Source organism: Meleagris gallopavo, chromosome 6, assembly GCF_000146605.3.
Source record: "Meleagris gallopavo isolate NT-WF06-2002-E0010 breed Aviagen turkey brand Nicholas breeding stock chromosome 6, Turkey_5.1, whole genome shotgun sequence".
NCBI lineage: Eukaryota > Metazoa > Chordata > Aves > Galliformes > Phasianidae > Meleagris > Meleagris gallopavo.
The window spans coordinates 50,163,874-50,174,596 of record NC_015016.2 but is presented as its reverse complement, the minus strand read 5'-3'; the positions used below and the strand labels follow the sequence as shown (position 1 = coordinate 50,174,596).

The window sequence follows — 10,723 nt, the reverse complement described above, 5'->3', positions numbered from 1 at the left end:
AAAAAGGAAAGTAAGCAGGCAATGTATTAATTTAATGTATTGTTTTAATCTCTTCTGGAAAAACATTTCTGTGATGGCATAGGGCATCAGAGAAATAGAATGGGCTCAACTTGGCATCTGTCAGAAACAAGATATTTCTATTCTGTTTTGGTACCACTATAGGTTCTGTTTGAAGGTAGATGATTTCCAGCGTGAAACACAAAACAAAACAGGCACAACTTCTAACAAAGCAAGCACACAAACCAATTTAGAGTACCCAGAAGAAAAAGGTTGGTACTGAGGAGGCACAACTTTTGCAGATCAAGCAGAGAGGTCAAAAACTCATTTAGAGCTTTGTTCTAGATAATCCTGTATGTCTCATTTCCAGATACATCTAAATAAAAGAGAAAGAAAACTCAAGAAGGAAAACCACGTTACCTATTTGCAATCCTCCATGATCTGATTTCAGGGACATTACCAACTGAACTGCTTGGAAGTACCCACGAGAAACCTTGTTGCTGTTAGATTCCTGTCTGCCTGAAAGGACAGCAATGCATCAGAGCAGGGTAACACGTTGCTTTGTTCTAGCAAACACCAGAAGGCATGGGGATTAGCCCAGGATCTCCAGCCCACATAGAGACCTAGGAGTGACATTCAGTCAAAGAGAAACAGCAATTGCCTAATGGCAGCACTTAGCTCTAGACCTACAGCTTTCCTGTCTGCCGTGTTCCTCTTGGAAGAACAACCTCAAGAACAGATTTTCTCAGGCTGTTCACACTGCTGTTGAATCATCCCAGCCAGGTCAAGGCACCGCAAAATTCGCCATTTCTCAGCAGCCAGCTCTTCCTTGGATACCTGTCCCAGCAGTTTTTTGGCGAAGAGGTTCTGATCCTGCATGAAAAGGCCCACAGCAGACCTTGGGGCTTGAGGGAAGTTCTCCAGGCAACCACTGGTGAAACAGAAATTGATTTTCTTTTCACGTCTCATTCCTGGTCCTCTTTCTTCAACCCAAGTCAGAGGCCTAATATGGAGAAACAGTGGAACAAAAGAGTGTTTATGAAGAAATTGAATCAACAATTCTACTTTAAAACATGTTTTGCAGTACTTACAGAAAATGCTCTAGTAAACGCACCTTTTTAAAATTTCAGTCACTGCACATTCACTTAGGATGTTCTGATCAACAAGCCTTGTGGCTGGTTACAGAGCTGAACACCAGGATACAGCCTAAACATGCAGCCACTGCTGCATGCCACTGCTTTCAGCACACCTAAACTCTCCCCGGCTTTTTCTCTATGGACAACGAAGCCAGACATGTTTGGCCGCCTTGAGAGGAATTGAGAAGTTTAATCCATTCATTCAATTGTGGAGTTGAATGAAAAGTGCAGTTAAACATCTAAACACTTTGTGAGTGATTTAATCAAGGCCTCAATGTTTAGTCGTTCCTCCAGCAAGAATAAACTGTCAGTAAGATACATAATCAGGACCCACAGATTTAAGCTACTGTAGGGAAAGGAAAAAAAAAAAAAAAAGGGATCCAAACCACAATCTGCAAAAAATGCATAAAGGAAAATCCCCACAGGACTAATAAATGCAAATCTCTCGTGTTTCAGGAAGTCCTAAGGCTGCAGGCCACAGGGGTGCCTGAGGACTGCACCACTGTGTGGTTTTATGTTCTCATTCTCCTTCCCTGAGGCATCTCCTGCTGACCACAGCCAGAGGCAGGCCACTGAGGTGGCTGCTTTTGCTGCATTTTTCCTTATGGCAGCAAATAACCATGGAGGGTTTAGACCACTGCTGTGCGAAGCTGCTTTATCTCAGGTAGGCTGGTGTGAAGAAACCATTGGGCAGATACAGGCAAAGACCTTTCCCATGTAACAGTGGGGAGTGCATGGGATGATCCAAAACAGGCAGTATCAGTATGGGGTCCCATCCCTGGGGTGATCGAGAGCAGATGCACATCAACGGCCAGATTCAAACTTATGCTGTCCTCCACTCTAGCTTGGGGGAGCCACTGAACCAGAAGCACAATCACATAAGTTAGGCAAAATTAAAAAACAAAAAAAGAAAGAAAGAAAAAAAGATAGAAATGGCTGATTTAGATCTGCGAGCAGGAAATGTTGGTTTTACTAATAGATTTATCCTCTTTTGTGATTGGGTTTTTAGTTATTTTCCCAAAGAGATGTTCCACTTGATTGCTAACTAAAACATGTTACTTTTTAATTAACAACTTCCACATTAAAATTTGTCCTTAATCACTATAAAGACACATATGCTGCAACTCTGCGTACTATTTAAGCAATTATGTTGCTTAAGAACCAGGTTTGCATTTCATATCAGAAAATTACTTTTTAATAGCGCTGATGTTTTTTATTAGGCAATTTATCCACTTCCATTTAAGATCTTCATCAAAGCGCTATCTGGTAATGCAAGTAATTAGTCATTTAGTAGCATTAGTGGTTTTATTTGAAAATAACAAACCCGGTATTTTTGGTAGCTAGAGAAAGCCATAACTGATTTGGTTGGACAGTTAACCAAAGAAAAGGAGAGTTAAGAAAGAAAAGGAGAGTTAAATTGAACACTGAGAAACCACTTTTACACTGATTTCAAAAGGAAGCACTACTACGAAAAAAAACCCACACTGATTTTATAGAGTCATTTTGTCTTTCCAGATTTTAGGCCATCACAGCTTACACAGCTACATTTCCTTCAGATTAGAAGATATTTAATCTTTTCTGACTCTCTGTTGCCTCAGTGATAAGTAACCATGCTGCTTGAACATGCTGAAAAACCAAAATGAAGAAAATACCCTTTGTACCTACCTGCAGAAGAATTAACCTGGTTTCATGCTTGAAAGCGTTCTGGATCCACTCAACTTAATATTTTAAGCAACATTTGATACAGAAAGCATGTTTTACTTTTTTTTTTTGGGTATTCATGCTGAAGTTATTTTTTTAGACTCCATAAGCTTCATTCTCAATACAATTTCAAGCAGTTATTGCAATACAATTGCAATCAATACAATTATTCAAGCAGTATGTGTTCAGAAAATGTCTTCTGTTTCTTCTAAACTCCTGTTTCACATGTTGAAAACACCAGTAATCTTTATTTACTAAACAATCAACAAGGGCTGCCTAACCTCACATGAGAACTAGACTTTATTTCTAGCTAACATCAGAACAGATGTTGCACAGATCATTATCTTTCAAGCTTGCAGTAAAACATTGACATTTATTGAATCCAGGCTCTATAACAGTAGGACAGGCACTGCAGTCCCACACCAGCCGTACTGTCAGTTGAGGTCTGCCTTTTCCTGGATTGCTTAACATTTTACCGCAGAAAGGCTGTCAGCTCAACTGCCTTGGAAACACAAAAGAGACAGAGGTCATCTCTCAGATAACTGAGCTTGGGATGTTAATGCGCATCTCCAAAATCCATCTGAGACAGATTAGCAGCCAGTGCAGGCTATGCAGCAGGGACATGCCATTGCCTCTGCACAAATCCCTGCTCAAACAAGCAGAACGCAGGCTGCTGTGCTCTGCACCTGCTGCTTTTTCTAAGGCAGAAAGTGGGCTGAATTAACCTGATTTCTCAAGGTTAGTGTATTTATGTCTTTCAAAGAAGGGTGTGCTAGCTTTCAGGAAAGCTGCAGAGCTTTCCCATCCCTTAAGCAAGATAGAACTTGAGCACGTGAGAGCTGTAAGTTCATAGAGCTGTGGGTTCATAACTTCACTTGGAGAGTGGTGGGCCAAATTCCCTCCTGTTGTACGTTCACTGACGTCAGTGGGGGAAGGTCAGCAGGAAACGCAGTGCAGAGACCGACAGGCATACTGGCACGCTATGTAACTTTCCAGCCAGTGTTAAGTTATCCTGAAGCATAAAACAACTGTCACGGGGATCATGAAAATGCTTATGGTGACAAAATACTTACTGACTGACCCACATGCAGACTTAGCCGTGAGCTAAGAAAAGCAGCTATCTGTCAGCTGTGTTGCAAGAAAAATAATCCAGAAACAGTTCCGTACCTAGTAAATATCATACATGGCAGCTAAGGACTACTTAGAGACAGGGCAGCCAGGGAAATGCTTAAACCATCCACTAGTTCCACCTGCTGGAATTAGTTCAAAATCTCACTCTACACTGAGCTTTACAGATACTCTCCTTACTTCCAAATTGCTAAGAGGGTAAACATGGATGGTGTATGGATTTCTGTAGTTAAGAGAGGACAGAACTTACTTTTTTATTTAGAGAGGAAGAAAGATCACTAAGACAAGATGCTTTTATCACATCATAAACTGAAACGGGCTTTGTAGGAGCTCAACAAAATCTGCAGTGAAACCAATGGACCAAGTGAGCCTTGATTTTTCTCTGCCCAGACATATAGTTCTACAGATCATTATTCTACATACAAAAGGTAATTCATTATGAACAAAGGTAGGTCAGGATGTTTTCCTGTGTGGTCATCTTTTCCCTGGTTCTCCCTAGTCTTCTCATTTGCCCATAAAGGCAGAACACACTTTATGGAAAAACAGGAAAAGAAAGGAACAAACTGTTCTATCGCCATTCCTACCCGCTAGGAAACACACAGAGACCGGTAACTTCTCTGTATCTTTTAAAGTCAGACAATTCTTACAGCTCTAGCATGCTTCAGCCTTTTTTCAACTTCAACTTACTTGAAAAGGAGATGACTTCCATGCAGATGGTCCACAATAATCAAAATTAAGAGTTTCCAGCAAAATTCAACAACATACTGTGCACTGGGTGGGTACTTAGTTCTCAACATGGCGTGCTCATAAAATATTTAGAAACATATTTTTTAGCAAGGTCACTAATAAAATGCTACTTTATAGCAAGGTTATTGTTAACGTAATAAAATGGAGATCTAATTCAGCATTATAAATTGTAGTATCAGTAGAGTTTTCTGCAAGGAAGTCATATAACAGCAGCTGGACAAAATAATAAGTAATCCTGGCTGCTGGATTCTCACTCTCACAGTCTGACAGACTGGTGAAACATAAATGAAAAACAAACAAACAAGTACAAAACAAGATACGGAAAATAGACTGATGACCCATTCAGGAAAAATCAATGTCAGTACTCCAAGACAGACATTAATCGAGAGCAGACCTCTCTGTAGCATCAAAATACAGTGCTTAAAATGTGTCATTTTCTCTTAACCTTCAGCTAGTAGCACACAACTACAGCATTACAGTGCTACAGGCTACGTATTATGACTACTCCACTGGGTTTTCAAATAGTCATATATTTCTAACCTTTAAACAAGGGTTAGTGTTCAACATACATCTACAATGTGTACTGTTAAACAAAAAATATCCTGCCTCTGAAAACCTTTTCTGGATGCAAGAAAAAGGCTTTTCAATCTAAGGCACAGGAAATGCATAAATGCATTATGAACCCATTCCCACATTCAGACATCAGGAAAGAACTTTTAAAACATTCTTGTGCTCTTCCACAGACATTGCTTGGTTGTGGCTCTTCTTTACCATGACTGCTACAGGAAATACTCTTAGGTCTCTTTTGCTTGTAACGCTCTAAAACCAGTTCTAAAAACATATTCTATTTCCATGAGAGAAAGGATGTAGACCTCCTACAGATGATACCCAAACAGGCTGGTTCATCTGCTGCCATAACCATTACTCACCTCTTGTTTGCAGTCTGAAAATGGACAGTCATTCTAGAATAATTCTTATCCTTCTGCTCTTCTCTGGTGGCAGAGGTAACAGTGAGGTCTCCAAAGAGGTCAATCAGCCAAGTCAGTCGGGCAATTCCACTGAAAGCTGGGAACCCTGCTTTTGTTTCATCGAGGACACTGCCTGGTGCAATAGCAACAGAAAGACTTGAGAAATGGAAAATAATAATGTGTGCTGCACAGTAAAGGCTGAAGAAATTGCAGTATTGCAGGCTTAGAGAGCAGGGTGTAAAAAGGCCATCAGTGGATGAACTGAGTAGCAAATCAACAAACATGACTGACCTTGAAATGGATTTGTTGGAGTGCTATGACAGAGAACACTGTACGAAGTACATACGCAATATGCCTTAAAGATGTGCTGAGGACAGAAGGGCATATGTGGATTCACACAGAGAGAAAGAAATGCACAAAAATCTCTCCCATCACTTCCATCACTAGTGTGGAAGGCTAGAAGTCTCCACTGGAAATGTGGACATGTCCTCAGAGCTCATATTGGTATTAGAATGAGGGAGCTAGTTGATATCACCAAAGCACAGGAGAGGTGAAGAGACGATCCGCCCCTTGAAAAATACAGGGTTGCTTTCTTCACAAGCGGTAGTAGAAAGAGAATAGAAAATAGGTCACAGATGACAACTAGTAAGGCAAGTGTTTTCCAGACCCTTCTGTAATTTAAAGGAAAAATCAAGAGGTGATATTTGTGTGTTAAGTCAATTTATAGGCAGACTGTCATCTAAAAGGTCTGGTCTGGAAGGCCTGGATTCATTTCTGTGGCGCAAGCCAACAAATCTGGTTGAACTTCAATTTCCACACAACTACTGACCTGTGAAATGCAACGTTCCCTTCACTAGGTCTTTCCCAGCCACCTCCTTTTTCAGCTGCTTGTATTCTTCAGTCAGAAGTTCAATATGTTCCACATGGAGGACTTTACCTGTCATTAATAAATAAATAGTGAAATCAGGCCAGATTAAATAAGAACTTTCTGTATGAAACACATCTAAGCAGTAAAGGCTTCACCAGCCACCAGTGGGAGCTCACTTAAAAATGCTCTCACAATTGGCTTGCAAAATTTTGTTTGGAGGAAAAGAAAATGCAGGCCCTATGTTGAGGCATCTGTTTGGGTTTGTGATTTTCAGGAGATAACGAATGCAGTGACCACAGTAACAGTATCCACTATGTTCAACAGAAATGCTGCAACAAAACCCAATACCCAATTAAAGCTGAAAAATCAGACTTCAAAGTAAAAGATGGGTGAATTCTTGTCCCCTTTCCTCTCATGCTTCCTGTTCTGCATTCTTCTTCCCAGAGTAGAAGGATAGAAGACGAAGCATAAAAACATAGCACAATACTTAGACCGAGATTGTAACAATATGATAAAAACTACCCCTCCCACTGTAATTAATTGGGCTACTCTGGAAAAAATGCCATCTAATAAAAATTAAATCTGGCTCTCATTCAGTATCTTTTTTTTTTTTTGGTAAGTTTTCAAGAGAGTCAAGCTGCTTAAAGTAGTTGCTGCTGCTTCAAGAGCAGAGGTATTAATTTTGCTCAATGGGAACCCATTTTGCTAGCAACAAGGCAGCAAGTTGGTGTCGGAATAAGGAAAGCACAAAGCAGAAATCCTATACCTTCAGTATTTTAGGACAAAAGTTTTTAAGAAGTGATAATATAAACAGTGCAGCCTATCCAAATGATTTGCACTCTGATTCTGCCAACATTGTTCTTTTTCTTGAGTCCATTTACCGGCCTCAGCCGAACTGCCACCTTCTCATCCATTGTACTGCAGGGATGGGGCCACAGGCTTTCTGCAGTTAAAAACATCTTGCTTGGTTAAAAACATCTTTCTTTCAAACTGGGATGTCTTGCTGGACTGCAAATGCATAAGCAGTTGTGTGTGACCAGCAAGTCGCAAATGCTAGAAGCTAGAGGAGCTGTTTCCAGCTTTATTTTCAGGGAAAAGACAGGGAGGTGCATAGTCCTAAGGCTATGTTTATTAAATGCCCGACTATCACTGTGATGGAACTTCTCTTCAACAGCACTAGCAGTACCAGAAGCTGACCTTTAGTGACGTTAAACACACCTTACCCTTAGCTTTGACATCTGTGTATTTATTTCCCTGTTGGCACACATCTTAAATCCTAGGCTGACATCTCAGACAGGCATACTGCCTTGCATACTGTAACTAATAGTAGACTGGAGGGTCCTGCCTTTGGGTTTGATGCCTTTAGTGCTATTCAGTAGGTAATGCTGCTTGCAGCACTGAGAAGAAATTCCATTACCTTTTTGCTCAGCCATCTCCCAGAGCTCGTGGGCTGCCTTAGCAGACAAAGCCATGGGGTACTCAACAAGGACATGTTTCCCAGCTTCTAAAAACATTCTGAAAGGGATACAAGATCAGTCTTTAAAAAGTGTACTGTCATAATCATTTCTCACTGTGCTAGCTGATTCTCACTGACATGAGCTAGCAGTGTGCGCCTGCAGCCTGGAAGGCCAACTGTGATCTGGGCTGCATGAAAAAAGGGGTGGCCAGCAGGGAGAGGGAGGTGATTGTCCCCCTCTGCTCGGCTCTTGTGAGGCCCCATCTGCAGCACTGCATCCAGGCCTGGGGCCCCCAGCACAAGAAGGACGTGGAGCTCTTGGAGCAGGGCCAGAGGAGGCACTGAGATGATCAGAGGGCTGGAGCAGCTCTCCTGTGAGGAAAGGTTGAGGGAACTGGGATTGTTTAGCTGGGAGAAGAGAACGCTGCAGGGAGACCTCATTGTGGCCTTCCAGTGCTTGAAGGGAGCGGATAAACAGGAGGGGGAACGGCTGTTTGTGAGGGTGGATGGTGATGGGACAAGGGGGAATGGTTTTAAAGTGAGACAGGGGAGGTTTAGGTTGGATATTAGGAGGAAGTTTTTCAGCCAGAGGGTGGTGAGGCACTGGAACAGGTTGCCCAAGGAGGCTGTGGATGCCCCATCCCTGGAGGCATTCAAGGCCAGGCTGGATGTGGCTCTGGGCAGCCTGGTCTGGTGGCTGGCAACACTGCCCACAGCAGGGGAGTTGAAACTAGATGATCTTTGAGGTACTTTTCAACTCAGGTTATTCTATGGTTCTATGAACCCATTACATGGCTTATGTGGTACTTCAGGGAAGTCACAGTCATTACTTCAGGTTTCTGTCTCTCCTCAGGTGTCCACGTGTTCTCCTGCAACAGCTTTACATTGACTCTTTGTGCTCCTAAATTAACATGGAAGGTGGAGGCAAGGGAAAACAACAGAAAAAGCAATACAAAATACCTGATGGCTTCTTCATGGCTTTTGTTCTCTGTGCTGATAAAGGCTGCATGAATCTCTTTGCTGCTCAGAGCATCTTCCAGGCTAATCTGCTTGGCCTCATTAATATTGCCAAAACTTCTCCTGTGTATTTTGCATAAATACAACCAGAGCATAATTATTTCAGTTCTTTCTTCCCAATTGCACATTCTGCAGCAGCACTTACAAACTGCTGCTACGGACCACTGAGATAAACGAAGGCAGAGCAAAGGAAGTTTGTGATCCAGGAAGGGCAAAGCACTTACAGACAGAAGAGGAACACAAAAAAGAACAAAACAGATGGGTCAGTGTGCAGGTGGTGATATCAGTAGCCCACCTGTTGAAACATATTTTTAGAAGCATCATAAAAGGAGCAGTTTTATAAGAGTAATTTGAGGGAGGACAGTGTTCCTGCGGGAGAACTACTCCTCAGTGTTGGCCACATGGTCAAAAGCACCTGAGTTGGCAGGACTACATGCAATGCAATGGACAAAACAAACACTTGGCTGTGATGGCTTGTGACCTGCAGCACATGCACCATGCCAGTACTAAGGCAAAGGCTCTCTTGGTCAACACACTAAGCATGTCTCCACATGAAAACAAAACATGCACCAACAGCAAATGCCCCTCACATTAGTAAACAGAGCATACACTTGGCTGTGTTATGGTAGATGACTCTGAGAACAAGGATAGGCCATAATCAGGTCTTGAAAAGAAAGACAGGCAATGCTTGTGTGTGACTGGAATGTGAAGAGAAAGGCAGTACATACACACAAGCAAGCTGCCTATTAACTGTGCATTTCAATAGAATTGTTTCTCAACAGAAGTAGTGGAAATCCTATCCTTAGTGGGTTCCAGACTAGCTGTAGCCCTAACAAAGGCATCAGAGAACCAGGACTGCATTTGGCAGGGAGATAAATTGGATGACCTACTGGATCCTTTCAGTCTCAAACAATCTGACTACATGACTTAAATATAGCTGGAAAAAAATACATTCACAGTTTGAAACCCACACATGTGCCCGTAACTATTTAAAACTTTCATGCTTTATTGTTATGGAGCAGAGAGTCTAGCAGGAATACTAAGAAGGAAGTATAGCATAACAGTCCCACTAAATTTCTGTTGCTCCAATCTGGCAAGAAAAAATAACATTGCTCTCTGAAAGGCAGCCTTACTGTAAGTACTAAATTGTGGGAGTTTCTTTAAAGTTACAGTATCTGGTTTTAAAAAAAAAAAGAACTTAATGATGAAATTGCAGTGTGAAGAGCTTTACAACAAATATTTTCATAAAATTTTATCTTCAATACACTTTTAAAATTTGTAAACCTTATGTTTTTTAAACATTTCTGAAAGTTTCATACAGACTTTAGCTCATTAGTATAAATATTGTACGTCTGTACATCCTGAACCTACACGAGATTTAACCCAGACAGAACTGCATTTGTCACACAAATTCTGTGGTGAGAAGGTCTCTTACTTTTTATTTTAAAGAGAGTCACTTCTGCAAGGTATCTCGACAAGGTAGCCTATTTGTTCTCTCCTGCAAAGCTTTCTGTACTCATTTCCCAGCTGACACTCAGAATGACAGACACATTTGCATTAATTTTCCCTTTGCAGACAGCATTAAGAGAAATATAACATTTCTGATACTCACTCCCTGTCCCCACCAAATTATGTCCTCCATATTAAAAGGCATGTACACCAGAAGAAAGAAACATTACAATACACACATTAAGAAGAAATATCT

The 10,723-nt window shown here is 41.4% G+C and overlaps 1 protein-coding gene across 3 annotated transcripts in view; it reads right to left on the bottom strand.

The window, feature by feature from the left end:
• Positions 1–145: 145 nt before the first annotated feature.
• The window catches only part of BLVRA (biliverdin reductase A), a 28,589-nt gene continuing 18,011 nt past the window's right edge, over positions 146–10,723 (bottom strand). For all 3 annotated transcript variants that reach the window (XM_003207332.4, XM_010713110.3, XM_010713109.3), the window contains exons 3-7: positions 8,962–9,081; positions 7,963–8,060; positions 6,507–6,614; positions 5,639–5,810; positions 146–1,000 (exon numbers count right to left, since the gene is read on the bottom strand). In XM_003207332.4, coding sequence (XP_003207380.2) covers positions 727–1,000; positions 5,639–5,810; positions 6,507–6,614; positions 7,963–8,060; positions 8,962–9,081 — 772 coding nt within the window. In that variant the 3' untranslated portion in view covers positions 146–726. The remainder of the gene's footprint in view (positions 1,001–5,638; positions 5,811–6,506; positions 6,615–7,962; positions 8,061–8,961; positions 9,082–10,723) is intronic.